Source organism: Chamaea fasciata, unplaced genomic scaffold, assembly GCF_029207755.1.
Source record: "Chamaea fasciata isolate MVZ Bird 193981 ecotype frontalis unplaced genomic scaffold, bChaFas1.0.hap1 SCAF_3, whole genome shotgun sequence".
Classification (NCBI taxonomy): domain Eukaryota; kingdom Metazoa; phylum Chordata; class Aves; order Passeriformes; family Sylviidae; genus Chamaea; species Chamaea fasciata.
The window spans coordinates 36387103-36406933 of NW_027094088.1; the positions used below are offsets into that span (position 1 = coordinate 36387103).

Genomic DNA, 19831 nt, shown 5'->3' on the forward strand with positions numbered 1-19831 from the left:
GTAAGCCTATGAACAAAATAAGAACTATGTAATTCCACAACCAGAGTTACACATGTAGTTGCTGTTATTTTTACAGAGCTTTCCTCTACTTCGTTTTTGAGTAAATAACATAGGTGCACTCAGTTCAGTTTGAACTGTACTGCTGCTAAGTTCTTAGGAACCATAGTATGGATGAGATAGCAGGTTTGTTTTCCCAACAGATGTATTTTTTACCTCTTGCCCCCTTTGTCTCCAGACACCTTTTTTCCAAGCGGAACAAGTCCAACTGTGTCATGGTGCCATGACCCACCAGGCAGTCCCACAGCTGATGTCCATACTTTGGTGCTTTAACAGGTATATAGGTTGTGTAAGTAGCTAAGGGAACAACTAGAATACGAGAGCAGTAGAGTGGTGACACCAAACTTGCTGCTTATAAGTCATCCAGAGGTAATGTACAGAAATGGAAGAAGCACAAGGAAAATGGAAGTGATTGTCTGGGCAGACCATGAAGAGGTCAGGGTGATTAGTGGTATTTTCAGAAGAAGTCTTTAGGCTTGGGAGAAATTGAAGAAAAAGAACTCTAGAATTACAAGAATTTCATGGAAAGTGTGTCTGGTGTTTCTGTGTTAGAAAAGACTGAAAGGCACTTTTTCATTCATCCAATCAAGCTAAATCCATGTCCAAAATGGTAAAAACATGTGAGAAGCAGGACAGCTTAGAGGTGCTAGAGAAGGGCAAAAGCAGGACAAGATAATGCCACAGTCACCATGTCAGCTGGAATTGAGTGATGGATAAACATAGTGGTTTATGGCTGGTGTGAGCATTCATGCAGAGAGGACTTCATGGGTGGACCATCACCACTGGAGCCCCAGAGATACTAACTGGGGATTGATTCTGGCAGGCTGACAGGATTTCTAGACTGAGCAGTGGAAGTCTAGAAAAAACTTACCTAATCTTCCTGTCTGTAAAATCATTCATAAATAGGAATATCAAGGGTATCAGGATAAATCAAAGGGTATTAGGAAATAGCAGAAGGGTGGAGATTGCAGTACTGGTAAATGCATAGCAAATGATCAGGTACTCACGTTGTAAGTAATAGCATTTTTAAATAGGGTGTGGTTGGTGGAAAACAGCTGCATGCCTGGTTAGCAGTAGGACAAGACAGGAAAACAAAATAAACAAGCTGTGATGATTAATTAACACTGTCTGTGAAGCAAGCTGTTGCACAGATGAAAGAGATCTGGTGGAACAGTTGTGACTGGAACACTGAAACTGGAAAATGCTCTTTTTGGAAAAGATAGGTAAAGGAAAAAGTGGTGTAGTCACACTGTGTGTTACTGATACAAAAACTTGGGAAGAAGTGAGATGAAATTGCATGGATAAAATGAAGATGTTTTATTTGGGCCAGCAATGTTAAATTTGGATATGAGTAGTTGTATCTTCAGTGTTTCTGAGGTGGGAGATCCAGATTGAATTGAGTAGTTCCTGCACAAGCAAGGTGTTATGCTGTTTCCAGTATGTTTTTGACAAGTATTAAACGTCTTGCTCTTTTCAAAGGATAGGAGTTTGGGGCTCTTTCGTTTTGTTTGTTTGCGGGGGGATTTTTCCCCTAAATAAGCTTGGTTCCAGGTGAAATGGATGGAAAAAAATGTGTGCATATAGTTAGTATTACATAGTAAGAAGCATTTTTTAAAGCAAGTAAACTATTTCATCTAGAATAAAGAGGTTAAGAATAGAAAGAAGCATGTGAAGGTTTGCCATTTATTTGCCTTAGATGCAAAAAAGCTGTCTGAAGATTATACTGTAACAAAAGGATCAAATCTTTGGCAGAGGGATTTCAGACCAGTTGGATGAATGACAAATTTAAAAACTATACTGTAAGTAGGTTGAGAAATCAAGCAGCATAATGTTGTGGAAAAATGACAACTCAGAAACCATAAAGCTGTAATAGTATTTCCAGAGATTAAGCACAGAGATAAGGTCTGGCTAAAGAGAAAAGAAGTTCTAACTCAGCCATTGAAGATAAGGATGGCAAAACATGTGGAGTGGATGAAGAGACTGAAATTTGGTCAGGCTCAAAGATCAAAGCTGATGTTTTATCACGAGGACCTTAGTGATATTACACATATATTGAACATAGAAACAAAGCAAGAATATACAATGGGAATGAACATAGGAAATGATGTCCAAGGTGGGAAAAGTACATTACAAGCTTCATGTACTCAAGTCGTGGAAAATTACCAGCTGAGAGTGATTAGAAAAGTGATTAGACTGATGTTGATAAGTAAAGTAATAAAAGCTCTACTGTGATCATTTCAAATTAGCATGGTATGCTTATCCGAAACAGGCTGCATATTGTACTACTACTTAATCTTAAAGCAGAGATTGGAGTGTGGGGTGGGGAGAGTGCACTGTGCTTTCTAAAGCTGTCTTTTCCTGCATTCATGTGACAATAGCATAGCCTTTGCTCATGATACAAAATTCCATCAAAACTATCTGGTTTTGTTTTTTCAGACTGGATTAATGTGTCTCTGTATTGTGTTTTTGGACTTCTATGACAGTTTAAGCCTTGGGAAAAGGGTGTGTTACATGGTGGCAGAGTAGCCTGTTTAACGTTTTTAAATGTTGCCTGTGGAAGAACCCATATCGTTTAGAATTGTGAATTTTAATTAGTTTCTTCTCTAATTCTATTTAACAACACTCAAGGCAGGAATTTGAGTCTCAAGTTAAACTAAGTCACGAAATCTTCTATATGACTGTGTTGCAAGTATTCTGTATTTACATAGTTTTTTTATTGCAGCGTATTAATGTTGAAGGTCATTAATGAAAAAGACTGCTCACTTGATAGTGCTCACTTGTTGAATTTATTGATTTATTGTTATGTGATCTAATATCTGTTAGATATTAGCTGTGCAATAGTGTTTGGATTCTCATTTTCTGGCCATTATACAACCCAAATTTTATTTCTTCAAGCATTATTCAGAAACACAGAATTCAAAGTTTGAGTAACTTACTTGCTATACTTCAAAAGTAGGCAGAACTGTCAGGGCTTATTTTTTCAGTGTATTAAAGAGTGCATTAACCACAGATTTTTAGGACTTCTAAATTCATTGCCATTTACTCTTCTTAAGGAATGTGTAATATTCGTAAGTTCTACCTACATTTTCAGTTTTTGTTAGGACTCTGAACAGAGAACAGTGTTGGTTTTGGGAAGGGGGAGAATTCTACTTGTTAACAATCATATTTTACTCTTATGTGTAGGCTTTTCTGCTTGTGAAGTGTAGGAAAGATATGGCCACTTTTTAAAATAAAATACATTCTTCTGCAAAAATATTTTTCTTTTTATTTCAGTTTTTCTCTTGGAACAATAGAAATTAGAAAAGGGAGAGGAAAAAAGTGAAAAGAAAACTATTTTGATTCACTGAAACATTTCTTGCCTTTTGTTTCCTGCTCTCAAAAATTGTTTTGCAGGACATATTTAATAGTTTCCTGCTTTTCTGAGGCTTAGGGCAATTATTGTTTTTAAATTTTTTCAACTGTATTTTACTAAATTGTCTCATAAAATGAGTACCCAAGGAATTGGAAAATTTTTTGGTTTAATTTTTGTTACAACAGAGTATAGAATAACGGGCTTCTGCGTTGCATTAGAACATTTCAGCAGAACTAAAACAGAGAAATATAATGTATTATATAGTTTGTATTCAAATAAGTTCTAAAATTACATAATATTACTTTAAAAGTTTTATTTTTATCTGACTCTTGGATTGCCTGAAACTGTGTGAAGGAATGCAATTTTATTAGTGTGTCATTTTCCTTACTACAAATACATCTCAGCTGTTTGCTTGGCATAGGTTTCTGGATAATCTGTAAGAACAGGCCTCTGGAGATAATTTTAAGAAGAAGAATAAGATGAAATATGTGAAATATTAGTTTTTGCACTTAGGAGGTTAAGCATCAACAGAGTCTAAATTATTGCTGCATGTTGTGATTTCTTTTCTTATTAAAAGAATGAAGCCACTCTAGTAAATCCTATTAACATCAATAGCAGTTACAAGATGCTTAGCAGTTTGAATCACAGAATTGATTTTATGCAGCTGTCAGTTGCATTATTGATATCAACAGTTGGGTGTAGAAAGAGAGAAAGAAGCAATCCTGTTATTTTTTTTCCTTTTGCTTGGGAATCTTTGCATTCATTTTCAGAAAGCTGAGAAAATTCTGACTTCTGTAGCACCATGTGTAAATCTTTGAGATATTAATGAGACTTTGATAGGCGTATCATGTGAACGCAAGTTATTTAATATTCCCTTATTTACACACTGGCCTTAAATTTGCCACTTAATGGTGACTGGCATTTGAAGAGAGTTTCTCCCTTATCTTAAAATTTCTAACCACTTTTCTGGCTACACCCTACTTTAATATTGGGGGGGGGGTTTGTTAGGGTTTTGTTTGTTTGTTTGTGGGGGGTTTTGTTTGTTTTTGGTTTTTTGTTTTGTTGGGTTTTTGTTTTGTTGGTTTTTTTGTTTGTTTTTTGTTTTTGCTATTGAATTTTGATTTAAATAACTTTGTAGTGGATTCTCAGACAAAAAATTAGTGGTGAAGTTTTTCTTTGTGAAAGTTGCCATTCTCTTTCAAAGGGCTTCAGAAGAAAATATTTCAACAATCCAAGCTCCAGCAAAAGAAAAAAATTAGCTTGAATTGAATTGTTTGCCAAAGTCACAATAATTTATTCTGTATTAGAACTGTTTCCAAAACCATGGTCCACTATAATATGTTTGTCTTTCTCTTTTTAATAAGAAATGTCATGCCTAAAACACACCAATTCTGTTTTGGGGGAAAACTAGGTAAAGGACTGAAATGGATTAGGCAGAGTCACTTCAATAGTTGATGCAGTTTGACTCTGCAAGTGTTTGCCTGGGATTGTAAATTTGATTCTTATTGCTGGTATTGATTGTAGTTGATTATGATTTCTCCATTATGTCAAAAATGCCTAAAATTCTGAATACTTTGAATTTATGGGGGGGTTAGGTTGATTAAGTCCAAGTAAATACTAAATCAGGATGTACTTTGCATTTACAGGCACTTGCAGACCAGTTTGAAAATACAAATACATCAGTATCTGAACGCATGAAGATTTTCTACTGTTGTCAGGTGCCTCCACATTGGGCCATACAGGTGTGAAACAATCCCATTTCAATATTTACTTAAAAGTCTTGGTGGTTACTTTTGATGCTGCATCACTCCAAAGTCAAGTGAGTGTGATGAGACTTCAAGTTGAAACACTGTAGGAATAAAGACATAAGCTAACATACACCAGGTGTTTCTGGGGAGAAGTCAAGTTCTACAGGGCTTTGCTTTCAGATGTCTTGTTCTGACATGCACAGGAGTAATTGCTTGTTAGTGCAATTCTTCTTTACTTTTCCTTCAGTATAAAGTAGATCAAAACTTGCAAGCTTCAAACATATCTCCTATTAAAATAAACTTGCCACTGTCTTTTAATACCTTTTATTACTGGTTTACTTGTGCTACTGTTACGTGCATCTTTCTTGTCTTTTAAAGTTCACTTTGGGAACTTGATCATGGTGAAGTCAGCAGCAAGTCAATAGTACACTGAAGACCTTGAGCTGAGAAAGTTTTTCTTTTGAGATAGTCCCCTCTTACTAGTACTGACTGGATTTCTTTACACCCATAACTACACTGTTCATCTTGATTTTCTAGAACAGAAATCTACACACTAAAGTCTTACCTGATGATGCTGTATTTAACAAACTCAAGAAAATTGTTAACATTGCATACCTTCAAAGGTATTCATATTGGTTTACTTTTAATGGTATTTTATTCCTTTTTGATTTCTAATCTCAACACATGTTGTTTTAACCAATCATATCTTCTCCGAGCATTCTCACATTTTTCTACATAACCTTTCAACAGGCACTTGCAATATAACCATCAAATCTGGTTTTAATTTCCAGTTGTCAGTGGCATTTTCAGTCCAAGCCAGTTTTCTAAGCCAAAGATAGAAATACTAAAATAGGGATTTATAATGAAAGATGACTCAATCTTCCAGTCATAGTAATGAAGACACATGGCATATATAAATTTTACCAAATATAACTGAGCAAATTTAATTAAACATTAATGAGATTTAGTTGTAGACAATGGCAAATGCTTTTTTCATAAGTGATTAATATCAAGCTAACAAAGAGGCTTTCAGAGTTTGTTACACATTTATATCAAAGAGCTGCAGCCAGATGTTAATTTTTTTTACTACTAGTCTATTCCCTTCTAGTAACTCCTTGGATTTGCAACAGATACTGAACCCAAACCAATGAGGATTGGTTCATGACATATGCAGAGAATTTCAGGGAGTCCATTCAGGATCACCAAGTCCACTGCAGAGGTTAACTGTGCAGGGTGTCACCGCATAAGTAGCTGTCCATACACAGTATGCTCCCCTTTATTTTTGCAAATGTGTTTGTCTGTCTGTCACACATAGTATATAAGTTACCCTTTTTTTAAAGGTTAAGACCTATTTGCAGTTTTAATCTTCTCTTAAAAAATACAGACCAAAGATGACTTTTCAAAGTCATGAGAGCATGCCATGTTTGGTTTTTTTTAATTGAAGACATGACTCATTTATTTTCATTAGTACACTGAAATAATAGCTGAATTTGAAGTAACAAAGGGGCTGACTGAACTGTGAGGAAAACTCAGCTAGGGAGTTGAACCTCAACTCAAATCCAATACTGATTTGGGTAAAAACCAGTACCCTTTGGCAGTGGCTGTTTAGGACAGTGATTTCTCACAGCTACTGAACAGAACTGTATCAGAGCCTTTCTCTCCATCCTTGTTTCTCCACAGGTGCAGATTACTGTGACAGAGCACTGCTAGAAGGGGCTTTCATTCCCTTCTTTGGGGCTGTGTTTCCCACTCAACATTGCCAACATCCTGCTGCAGCTGTTCTCCAGCCGCATGGGCCTCATTTAAGGGCTGGAAGTTCATCTCTGTCAATTCGTTCTTCCCATGTCCATTTCTATTTTTGGATTATATTGTTCAATTGTTCAAAGCACAACAATTTTTATTCGGGGAGAGGGTGTTGAGGTATATACACTGTATGAGGTTCCATCCTGAAGTTTCAGGAGAATCATTTTGTATTACCTGTCTGCTTCTTGTTGATGTCAGAAATGCCTCTAACGTCTTTTAAAATTATAGACATTATTTGCTACTTTCAGTTACCTGGAATTTCTTACCTTTCCAGCGCCAGCTTGCAAACTTACTCTTTGAGCTGGGATGCACCAGCTCTGCCTTACAAATATTTGAGGAGCTGGAAATGTGGGAAGATGCAGTAATCTGCTATGAAAGAGCAGGACAACATGGAAAGGTAAGAAAAATGTTTCATATAGCTGAGTTCCATCTTGAAATAGCATCTGGAGCGGGAAGGACTGTCTGGCTTTAGCTGGCAAATCACTAATGACACTTGTTTCTATAGGAGTGTCATCACAGGAAAATCTGCTTAGGAAAAATGGACATATGGCGTAAGAGCCTGTCATAACCTGTGAATGCTAAAATAATTCACTTTGAGTAATAGCCGCATGAAACAGAAGTTGGTAAATAGGGAGCAACTTGAGATGCAAGAAGATTGTGATAGCGATCCTTGAAAATATCCAAAGATAATTAAAGTAACTACTATGGATAGACAGCATGTGGGCATTTCAAGAAAGCTGTAGCAATCTATTCATGATAGTCTTGAAACTTTGGAGGGGATACTAATTCTCTTACTAATTCTTCAAACTATTAGCTGTACTTTTAGAAAACACTTTAAATAGAGTAACGTCAGTGTTTGATGTATTTAATGACTTGATGTTAGCATCTTCAAATTACAGAATCAAACACTTGAGACAAGAAGTGGTGTAATATTAAAAGGCTTTACTTGTTAAGTCTCTGTTGATGTTTCCCTGAACTAATCCATCATTTCTTTAGCATTGCTACCACTGTGTGTGATCAGCTCCAAAGACAATTAAAAGCCACCACCTAACTGCGTATCAGTGACATAACTGTTTTAAATTGCTGGTAACAGGCTATATTAGCCTTCCTATTGTTGACTATTTTGCTTTTACTGTTGAGAGGAAGACTTTAGAAAATTATACTTGGAAGCAATGCCTACTTGTATGTAACTTCGGCTTTGTTCTCTTTCTGGTGCAAACTCACACAGGCTATAGCAGGAACTTATGCTATTAAGCAGTGTTTTCAAAATTTATATAGATATTCAGAAATATTCAATTTCAGACAAAAGTAGGGGGTTTTCTTTTCTACCCTTCCTTTCCCTCTGTTTGGTATATGGTAGCATTAAATATGTGAATGTATGTGTACCTTTACAACACCACAAGCACAAAGACTATGCTCTGACATAATTAAAGTTTAATGAATAGAGATATATCATTTCAATTGATAGAAAAAAAGCAGAATGCCTTATACTTACGTGGTTTTTTTCTAATTGACATGCACCAAAGCCTAGATTTTGTTCATTATAAACTGACAGATATGTCTTGCTGGCAAATTCTGTGGCACATTATGCATGCCTTGGGGATAGCATTCTAATATCACAATCTTCTCAGTACAGTGGAGAAATAGGGGTCAGTATTTTCCATTTCCTGGAAATGCATTCTGTCCTACTTACATTCACAAAACTGCCCTTAGGGAGTTATGAAAATGGCTCTCGGAGAATAGGACAGGATATCTGACACAGGAAACTGCTTAGAAATGCTTTCAGAATGAGGGATTGTGCTGTGCTTTGAAAAACAGAAAATGCTGTGTAAGTATGAAATAACAGTATTGGAAAAAATCTAGCTTTGGACCAAAAAAACCAGAAAATTAGAAACATGTAGCTGTGGACCAAGGGGAACGAATGTCTGTGCTCTTTATTGCAAAGTGTTAAGAGTGTGAACTGCCTATATTTACCAAAAGTGTTTTGATGTTTTTAAACGTGGTAGTTATTTTTGTAGAAATTCACGAAAATCTACTGGGATGGTATGTTGGCCACTAGATGTTGAAGTCATTAATGAACTTAACATATATCTGTGCAAAAGAACAAACTCTGTGTAATAAAAATCTCTATGTTTTTCATTCACTAATGCTTTTATAAAGAAAACCTGAATTTAAATCCTGAAAAATCTAATAAAACTGCCAAATATCAGCAATACCAATATGATGAGTACTTGCAGATCAAAGTAATACATTCTTTCCTCCTATTTTGGAATTATCTGCTGATAAAGAAACAGAGCCTGTAGATAAGGCCATGTGAAGCTCCACATTGTGCTGTCAGAAAATACATAATTCATTTGGTTATAACAGGGCCATGTAGCAGTGTAAATTTTGTGGAGTAAGATGTCACTAACATTTAGCAAACTTTTTTGAGGATTTCTTACTGTTACTAGATATGGCTCTACATTCTTCTGTTTTATAACCTGAATAAAAGTAGTAGGAACTAATATTATAACATGAGTCAACAGAAGAGTAATAGTGCCAAGCAGTGAGCAAAATGGCACAGAACAAGGAGAAAAAAACTACTATAAAACCTAAATGCACAATAGTAGATAGTTGCCGTGGCTTTCTCACTGAGGTGTTTTACTCCTTGTATTCCTTTAATAGGCTTGTTGCAAAAGGGAATATCTCCATGTGTGTAGTGAGAACCGGTGTTGAAAAGTGCCTCTCTCCCTTCTTTTAACTGTGAGAGGGACCCAGAGATCTCAAGAGTATTTTTGACATAGGGACAGCTCTGTCTGTTTAAGGTGTAAGAGGTCTCTTCAATCTAAAAATGGTTCTATTTCCCTGCTAAAAGAAAAAGAAAGGGCAAACCAGAGGTGGGACTTCTCAGTTCTTCCACTTGAAGTGAGGCCTTTCTCCCTTGCAAGATCTCTGTAACGTGGTAGCTGCTGACCTTCGATAGATGAGTGAGATCTGCCATGTGGCATCAGGTGGATATTCCGTGTTACAGCAGCCTGTTTTCAGCCCTATCTCCATTCCGTCATCTTATGAGAGTATACAGAATGACACAGAGTCTGGTTTTATACCAACATACCCCAGCAAATCAAATTCTGCAGGGTTATTTTTCTTGTCTTGCATGACACAGATACCTCAAAACATTTGAGTGAGGAAACACAATTATTGCAAGATCTCAAGAGCCCACCCATAGTCAGGTATGACTTCCCAGATGTGAAGCAGTGCTACACTGATTGGTGCATGAGCTCATTCAAGAACTTGATTAATTTCCACTATATATAGTAACAGCCGTAGAAGGCAGATAAACACTCCTATATGTGGTTGCAAAGCTAAGAAAGGAGTATATGTCTCACCCAAGGTCTTGCATGAAATTACAGGGAAGAGGAAATAAAAAGCCAAGAGCTTTCCTTTTCTCTCACTGCCGTTTTCCATGCTCCTCTGTTTTGTTTCTTCATGCTACTTCTCTGTCAGCCAAGCAAATTATGTGCAAGCAGAAAAATGAGGACTTCTTAGGAAATACTTTGAATTAGTAAAGCAATTAATTGTAAAACAATAGAACCGGTAGATCAATGAAAAGTAAGGCTAGTAGGGTCTTTTAGGAGATATAAAATAAAAACATGGGAACACATGGATGTGGAAGTTCAGGGCAGGGAAGCCAGATGCAGGATGAATCTTGAATTTGGTGTCCAGGAGTCTGTATAGTGAGTAATAAAAAAGGCACCTTTTGTTTAAACTAGGCCCCTCTTTAGTAATTGGAAATTTTTGTGAAGTGTTGCCTGTTTAATTCCCATACCACTCATAGTAGCTCAGAAAGCAAGATAAGAGCCTAAATCTTTCTTAAGTTTAAATCAACTGACTTTTGAGGTGAGTATTGAATTCCGTCCACTCTGGTGCAGACTGTGCTGTGAAAAAGGAGTGTTATAAATGCACCTGATTCAGTCAGTGAGGGTTATACAGCTTTTTTTAAAAAAATTATATTTTAATTGATAATTTTCATATCAAATCTTACTAAATTTAGTTATAACTTTTAGTTATAAACATGCTTATTAATAATTAGTAATAAGTAGGAATAAATCTCTAGTGGCTGTTTTTCTTTTAGGTATATTACATGTGCTGTGTGAAAAATATTTCTTGATAATATTTGTTGTTAAGGAAAGAGTTATTTTTGCAGGGTTCTTAGGAAAGATTAAATGTGATTTTTTTTGAAAACCTTTTACCGCAAAGTTAGGATTTTTCTTTTTCTTTTTTTTTTTCCCTCCCACAAAATCCTTGGCAAAATGAGAAATCCATTTTTAGAGTATTATCTAGTTTTGTAGAAGGCAAATATTTTGACAACACAGGGCTTTTCTTTTGATTTGATCTTTGTACTAGTCTTTAAAGATTTCAGTAATAAAAATGTTTGCAACATGCCAGAGAGGTGATCAGATAGCTAATCAGATGAAGAAAAAGTCAGACTTCTGCTTATTTAATTCTCTGTTTTATCTGTGTGCTGAAATATTTATGTTGGCAATGAATTCTTGTAAGCTTAGACTAGAACATGATGTTTTAATGCTCTTAAATGTGAAATGCTATTTAGTGAATGGTTGTCTCTCTAGTCTAGGCATTGCCACAGGATAGCACTCAGAGCTTGGGAGTGCCCTGCAGAGGAAGTGGTGAAGAGCAGTTTGCACTGCACTTTTCACCTCGTATCTCCTTGTACAGCAACATTTCAGTCTTGTTTCTTTATCTGAACGGGAAAAAACCCCCACCTTATCTTTTGGTGTCTAATGTGGTTACTGCAAAAAATGAAGCACTCAGCTCTCTGCTCTAGAAGAGAAAAATCTTCTTTGATGTCTGTTATTAATATGTTATAGCAACTAATGGAGGCATTTAAGAGGAAGTAAACTGCACTTTAACCAAATCCCTGGAAGCCAGGCTGAATGGGGCTTTCATTAACCTGGTCTCATGGAAAGTGTCCCTGCTTTTGGCAAGGGGGCTGGAACTAGATGATATTCAAATTCCCTTTCCAAACTAAACTATTCTGTGATTCTGTAAGTACAGTCTTCTAGTTAGGCAAGATTTTTCTAGTGCTTTGGCTGGACTAATTCTAGTTGTTAAATAATAGTTTGTTTTGCTTTTTTTAGAGAACTGTTCCATAGGGTCTCAAAAACACTCGCCATCAAGTTATTTTCCTAAGATTTAGCCACCAGTTTTCTTCTTAATGGGATATTATTTTTGCTAATTTTAGGATTCTTTTAGAAATCAAACCCTTCTTCACACCTGTGCACTTCAAATATTTGTAGACTGTACTGTTACTTTACAAAAATAGTAGTAAAAATGAGATGCTAAAATTGCTATGCATTAAGTATTTCAAAAAAGGTAAAACAGCCATTTTTCTAAAATTTTTTTTCAGATAGGTTTAATGAATTTTACTGATTGGAATAGAAGACTTTGCTTCTCTAAAGGTCATCTAAAGGTTGAAGAAAGCAATTCTTACACAAGAAAAGTGGTAATAATTTAGATGCAGAGATTGTGTCAGCTTTCCTTTTAGGTAAATGAACTATGATAGAAGAATGACTGCAGTTACAATGTTGAACCTTAATTCAGGCTACCTTGGATCTTTCTTGATTTAGGTGGTTCAAAAACAAAACATACTGATTTGAATTGTGTATGTTACATTTTTGCAGTGGAGGATTGAGGTAACAGTTCCATCTGAACAACAGATCATCTGTCCAGTGTATTTATCTTTTCAAAAATCCACAGAAAGCAGACTATTGCTTGTTTAAAAGAGAAACAATAATTTTATTGTTAGAGCAAAGATAGTGGCCCTAAGATTGGAAGTTAGTTACAGCCCATAATAGATGTCTGGGAGACACAGCTTGTGTCTTCTTTTTCATAAAGCTGTATATATTTTGAATATATTTTATTTTAAACATTTAGATAAATTTATAATTTCTGTATCTTCTGTAAAAGCGTAGCATTTCCACAACCAACAGTATGAAAGTCAATTTGTCTTCAGACACAATAGAATGGAAATTCTGTTTTCAGAGAAGAGCAATTAGAGAAAAGGGAATGAAAGTTATTACAAGAGTACTTACTAGGATACATAAAAAAGAATAAACTTCTGGCATTGCAAATCCCTTAATGGTGCTGATACTGCATTGCTGTGAATTAGGTGTAAGTTTGATGTCCAGGACTGGTAGTTGTTCTTGGGACAGAATACAGAGAAAGGAGTAAGCTGCTTCTTGATTTTATGGTATAATTTTCCTTGGTGTGTTAAACCAAAAGCCATCATATTATGTTGAAGTATGTATTAAACATCAGTTTGGAACCAGATTCTTTCTGGACTTTGTTACTGTGTTGGATGAAGATACCGTTTCCTCACTAGCCCTAATTCTTAATCTTCAGCTCATGATTGCAGGGTGCTAAAGCAGTATTTGTTCAGGTAGGTAATTAACTGAAAATAAATAGTCTCATTAGGGGTTGATTTCTCTTTGCTCTTTAACAGGCAGAAGAAATACTCAGGCGGGAGTTGGAGAAGAAGGAAACACCAGGATTGTACTGTTTGCTTGGTGATGTTCTTAAAGACCACCACTATTACGACAAGGCCTGGGAGCTTTCCAGGCACCGCAGCGCCCGCGCCCAGCGCTCCAAAGGCCTCCTCCATCTCCGCAACCGGGAATTCAGGGAATGTGTGGAGTGCTTTGAACGTTCAGTACAGATCAACCCTATGCAGGTTGGGAAATGATGCACATACGGCTTTGGTTTTAATTCATGTGTTCAGTTTTGAATGATGACACTTTTTAAAAAGACCATTCTGGGCACAGTTGTCAAAATAACAGTTTGTTACTGTCCTTAGCGAAATTTTTGCCATGTACTTGGAGGACTGGCTAAAAATGGTAGTATGAAATGAAAACATCCTTTTTCATCCAGGTCTTTGCATGCAGCTAAATCTTTGCCTGTAGAGCTCTTTCAAGGAAATTTCAAAGAGATGAAGCCACTGCAAATTAATAATTACCACCAAATAAATGAAGAACAAGGCATAAAGCAAAACAATTACAAGAAGAATGCAGATTTTAATAAAATATCCCTTTGCCCTGGCTTTGTGTTACAAACTCTGATGTCTGTATTTCACAGAAATGTTTTTCAAGTGTTCTGGTCTGTCCTATTCTGGAGTCACTGAGAAGCACTGTGTTACACTTGTGATGACAGTAGCTTCTATTACAACAATGCATCAAAACTGAAACCACAGTGAAAAGAATTTGCTTGATGAGGCTGGTTTCTCTTGCTGATCTTTGCAAGCTATTCTGCAGACAACTTTTGTAATCTTGTTTCAGTTTCTCAGCCAGTAGATCCCATGCCAATAAGGCTCGCCCTGTGGAAGGCCTTGAAAAGTTAGAAAAGCTTCGTGGTTGTTTATGTATCTAAATTGTGCTCCTCATAGCCGTTTCTAGGTCCATGCTAAAGCAGGGTCTTCCTTCTTCGTGCCCCCAAAGAGCACTGCTGAAGCTGCTGTTTTAAGTACCATGTGACTAACTGGACTTCTGCTTTAGAAAAATTTTAAAGGCCTCCAGCCTTTCAAGTCATTTTCATGAAGCTTTTTTTTTGTATTTCGCTGACATAATTTATTCCAATGAATCAGAGTCCTTATTCAAATGAACTCCAGACAACTTATAAACATCTTTAGAATGGAAAAGAAAATGACCAAAAATGCCAGCAAAATATATATTACTCAGATAGGAATTTTATTTAAATTGAGAGGACTTCCAGATAATAAAGGGCTTCAGAAGATGGCCTACAGGGCTCAAAACTGAGAAATATTCTGCTGAAATGCTTTTTTATTTTGTATCCTATCCAAAGGAAGTTTAGAATGAAAGGAAATCCAAGAAAAATAGGCCAGTCCATATAGGAAAGTGAACATTTCCTCCTCCTGTTGCTTAGGAAGCTCTTTTTAAGATTCAGTTGAATTGTTTCAAACAAACAGATTGAGCAGCTAGATAGTGCAGATTGACATAACTGTCTTCTAAATTCTCTCTGTTTTCTGTGACTACAGAAATTAATTGTTTCCTATTCCAGGGTGTCTTGTGGATGAAAAGCAGAGTGGAAATTGATTCTAAATGCAAGGACTTTAACACAAGGAAAATATTTAATTAATTAATTGATTAACTTGTTTCCAGAATTGTGAATAATTTGTCAGGTAAACAAAGACTCCCTGTTACAAAGAAATTCTAGATTTTTTTGTTATTAGAAACCTTTTGGAAGGAAGAGATTTTTGGACTGCATCAAGTGATTGCCCAAAATATGTAATGGATAAAATCATTCTCTCTCAACCCTCCTTTAATCTTGTCTACTTTTTAGCCAGCCAGTCAAGTGTGGTTGAGATCTTTGAGGCAGGTGTTTGCTGTATGAGCAATCACTCTATCAGTGTTTGGAGAATCCACAAAGAAATGAAAGTCTTTCAGTTCAAATATGCCTGAAACTCATGTTCATTAGCACTGCTGCTCACAGAATTACTTGTACATGACTGTGGATGACAGATGCATTTCTCTTGTACTTCCTCTATGAGCATCTTGCAAGGCTTGACAGACAATTCCAGATGTCAAAGAACTCACACAGTCAGTTATCCAGTGGTGAAAGTCTGCACAAGTTCAGAAGTGAGACTGTGCTGCTGTTACTCATTAGATTTATAAGACATGCAGCAACTGTTTTTCCTCTCACCCTTTACAGAAGCACTGTTTAACTTGTATCCTGAGCTATAAAGTTGTAACTAACCTTCAATTTCATACTTGGTTGCTCCTGTCTCTGCCCCTGCTTTTCTTGTTCAGAAAGTTACTGGCCTAGAAAGACAATAAAGGGGAATTAATGAGATAGCAGCCATGTAGGAGTGCTGGACTTTTGGAAACTTGATGGACGAAAGAGCCTTAAAAAATTAGATTGTCTAAATGTTTGTTTACTGTTAATATTGCCATCTGCAATTTGAGAAACACTGTCTTCTCTTCATGTGTAGTTTCTTCCTTGATTGATGAGTTTATGAATCATCAAAGTGACAGGTCGACTGTACTGAAAAGTAGGTTTTCATGTTTGCCCATGCCAGATGCAGTTGCCAATTCTGTCTTCACCTATTTATCCACCTGCTCCGGGGATGGGCCATCCCCTTACACCCTCGTAAGCAAAAGGATATCTTTATTGTCAAGTTTGTTCTGTTCTTTTCTCAGTATCATGAAGATTGCCCACCAGGCTGCCAGGTTTGACAAAGATCAGTGTCATGTGTTTGTATTCTGGGATCTAAGCTTTGAAGCAGATTAACTATAAATTTTATAGCAATTAAGTCAGGAGTGGATATAAGTTGGGTATCAGAGGCAAGAAAATGAGTTTGAAGTGGAGAGAACTGTAAAAATGTTTGCTACAGTTTGCAATTAGTCTGTAGAGGTAAAAGCTCCTTGTGTATGAACCAACAGTGTTATCCTCAACCCTGTAAAAATCCCTGATTTGAAAAAAAATTTCAGGTAATGTTTTTGTGTTTAAATATTTGGTATGATTTCCTAAGGAGAGACTGAGTTATCAGGCTTAGTTGCTTCAGAACTAGTACCCAAAACACAAGAGAATATAAACATTAAACAGAGACCTCAAGAAGTAGTACACTGTTGTGCAATATGGAGTTAATGTAACCTGTTTTTTCATCTTCCTCTTCACCCCCTCTTTCCCTCTCAAAAAAACTTCCCAAGAAAATCTTTTTTTTTTTTACACATTGGCAGATAGAATGGAGAAATGGCTGAATTTATTGCAGTAGGGTAGTAGTACCTGGAATGATTTTGCAGCACCTTATAAAATGTCCTGTTTTGTTTTGACAGCATGCATTTCAAAAGCATAATGCTCTCAGAAAACATTCTGTCAGTGTACTTAGGGTTTAATAATTTTCTGAATTACTGAGCTTTTATAAAAAATAATACTGGTAAACTTGCCATTCTTTGAGAATTAACCATGTGGCAAATCAGGAACTTTTCTGTTGAAGAGCTGTGAAAATTTATTTTGCTGTAATTTATGCCGTTTTCTGATACTATTTAGAGTAGAACAGACTATTTAAGTTGGAAGGGACTTAAAATGATCACCTGGTCCAACTGCCTGACTAATTCAGGGCTAAGTTAAAACACATTTTTGAGGGCATTGTCCACATGCCTATTAAACACTTGACAGCCTTGGGACATCAACCACCTCTAGGAAGATTTGTTCCAGTGTCTGACCACCCTCTAGGTAAAGAATTGCTTCCTAATGTCCAGTCTAAACCTCCCCTGGTGCAGCTTTGTACCATCCCCAAACATTCCTCTGTACCATTGTGGCCTGTGAGTCAGCGGTGACTGGAATCCAATCCTGGGATGGGCAGCAAATCCTGGGATGTATCAAACACAGCACAACCAGCAGGTCAAAAGAGGTGATTACCCTGCTGTCCACAGTTCTCACCTTGAGCACTATATGCAGTTCTGGGCCCCATAATATAAAAAGGTTTAAGAAGGACATGAAGGTCCTTGAAGTCATCTAAAGGAGGTCTCCAAAGCTGGAAGAAGGGCTGACTGGAAGGGACATCCTGAGAGGAGCAGGCTTGTCTAGTTTGGAGAAAAGGAAGTCGAGACATGACCTCATTGCTCTCTACAACTCCCTGAGAAGGGGATATGGAGAAGGGAGGCGCTGAGCTCTCCTCCCTGGTTGAGTCTTTATTCATGAGTGGTATTTGGTTGTAACAACTAAAGACTTTAAATGCAGAATTACTGAATTGGTAAAGTTCCATTCTCTGTGCAAGGCATTATTTAAGTACATTTCTATCTCTAAATATTGCGATAGAAACTTGAGAAGGTCAGCGTTCTGACTAGTAGAAAGAACTGTAATTTTGAACTGTTCCTGTTTGGTCATTTTATATATTTTTTGTAAAATGTGATTACCTTGAAAGACATTTCCTAGTGTTTATCATTTGACCTAATGGTAATAGTATAAAGTGAATTGGATTTTTCACAAATGAAAGCAAAATATGCAAATCTCTAATGAAAATGGACTGTTAAAGAGTACTTCACAAATGGTTATGTGGTCTTAATGCAGTCAACACCTTTGTTTATCCATATTTATTAAAACTTTGAACCTAAAGTTTTTCTCTAATCAGCGTACAGGATATTATTTTTTCTAGTACAATACTGTTATAGCTGAAGATGGGTAAAAATCAACAAGAATTGTGTGATTGTTCACCCAGGCCAAATTATTTCTTTTGTGCTGAAATATCCATGTGTGTAGGTAACCATGATTTTTTTCTCTCCAGCTAGGTGTATGGTTTTCCTTGGGCTGTGCATACATTGCTTTAGAAGGCTACGAAGGTGCTGCCAAAGCATTTCAGCGCTGTGTGACATTGGAACCAGATGTATGTACTTTTGAAGAAACAATTCAGATGGCTTATCTAAAAGCAGCAAGGATGTTTTCATTATCAACAAGAAAAGCAATAATGAAAAACTTGTTTAAACCTTAGCCCTTTGAATAAATTAAGCTTGTTCCTGAATGATATATTTTTGTCATAAGGCATCATAAAAATACTTGCCCAGTACTTAACTTTGTCCAAGTATGAGTGTGTGAATGTTAAAATATACTTGAAAAATTCCTTTATACTTGCACACATTGCTAAAACAGACAAAAGGGAATTATGAAATTTTGAGCGCTAAAAAGAGATAAAACAAAAATTATATTAAAATATTTAGTCCTCTTAGTAGTCAAATTCTCCTGGGGAAAAAAAAAAAGTCAAGTTCATGTATGACAAGTAAATTTGTAACTGTGTATTTCAAGAGCACAGGGAGAATGGAGCATAGATTCAAGATACAGGCCATGCATGTGTACAATACTGTTGTTTGAATGTGCATTGAGACAGTGAAGGTGCCAGCTGGATTACCTGAGGAATACACTGACAATACTTTTGCCAGAAGGCCTGACTTCAGCTTGTTGCTTGCTTAGAATTCATGCCATCTACTCAATAGAAACTGTTTTTATTCATTCTTTTCTCCAAGAGAAATGAGAAGTGACAGAGTATACTTTTTCTTTATTATAAAATGCAATAACTTCCTTAGGGGAAAAAATGCACATACAGACAGAAATGGAATTCTTACTTTAAATATTGGGGTTTTGTTGTTGTTCAGTGCAGTAAATTTACTTCCAAGTAGATACTGTAACTGGGTTCACTTATCTCTCTAGGGCCTATATTTAATTTTATTCGTATGACCAAGCAATCTGACTTCTCAAGGGGCTCAGTGGTGGGGATTTTATGAGTAAAAGGTGTTGGACTGGCTCTCAGTTGGAGGCTAAACCTGTCTTCATAGATCTGCAGCTATAGCAATGTAGTGACCATTTTCGTGAATTAAGTCTCAGAAAGGTTTCCCAGCATGAGTTAAATGCTCCTTAAGCCTCGGGATAGCCTTCAGTACCAGAGTATGTTTCATTGCAGTGCTCAGACTCTATTCTTCAAGTCATTTCCAGTTGTCACTTTGCTGATTTCAGTGATGGGGCTTCACATTTCCAGCAGTGTCAGGCGAAGGACGGGAATCATCTCCGCACGTCTCTGCTGGTTTTACCTGACGTGCATTAGGGAGCACCAGATCATTTTTGTCCAGTAAACAGAGAGTGGTGCAGGTTAAGTAGCTTCCAGCTAGTGAGAAGGGCTGAGCTGCTGGGAGCACTGACCTTTCCAGCCATTCCAGCTAGATCTTAGAAGAGAATGTCTGCTTACAGCTGAGACTGAAGGCGAGAGCTGACTTAGTGTATTGCAGCCACAAAGCAGTTAATAATATTTATATACCTGATGGCTGATGTAGTCAAATATTTATGTATTTCAATTTTAATATAATAATTTATA

At 36.5% G+C, this 19831-nt stretch overlaps 1 protein-coding gene across 1 annotated transcript in view; it reads left to right on the forward strand.

Annotated features, from left to right (window-relative positions):
- Nucleotides 1-19831, forward strand: part of TTC27 (tetratricopeptide repeat domain 27) — a 114725-nt gene that overhangs the window by 76817 nt on the left and 18077 nt on the right. The window contains 4 exon segments of the mRNA XM_066178598.1: nt 5056-5151; nt 7235-7357; nt 13463-13690; nt 18257-18355. Coding sequence (XP_066034695.1) covers nt 5056-5151; nt 7235-7357; nt 13463-13690; nt 18257-18355 — 546 coding nt within the window.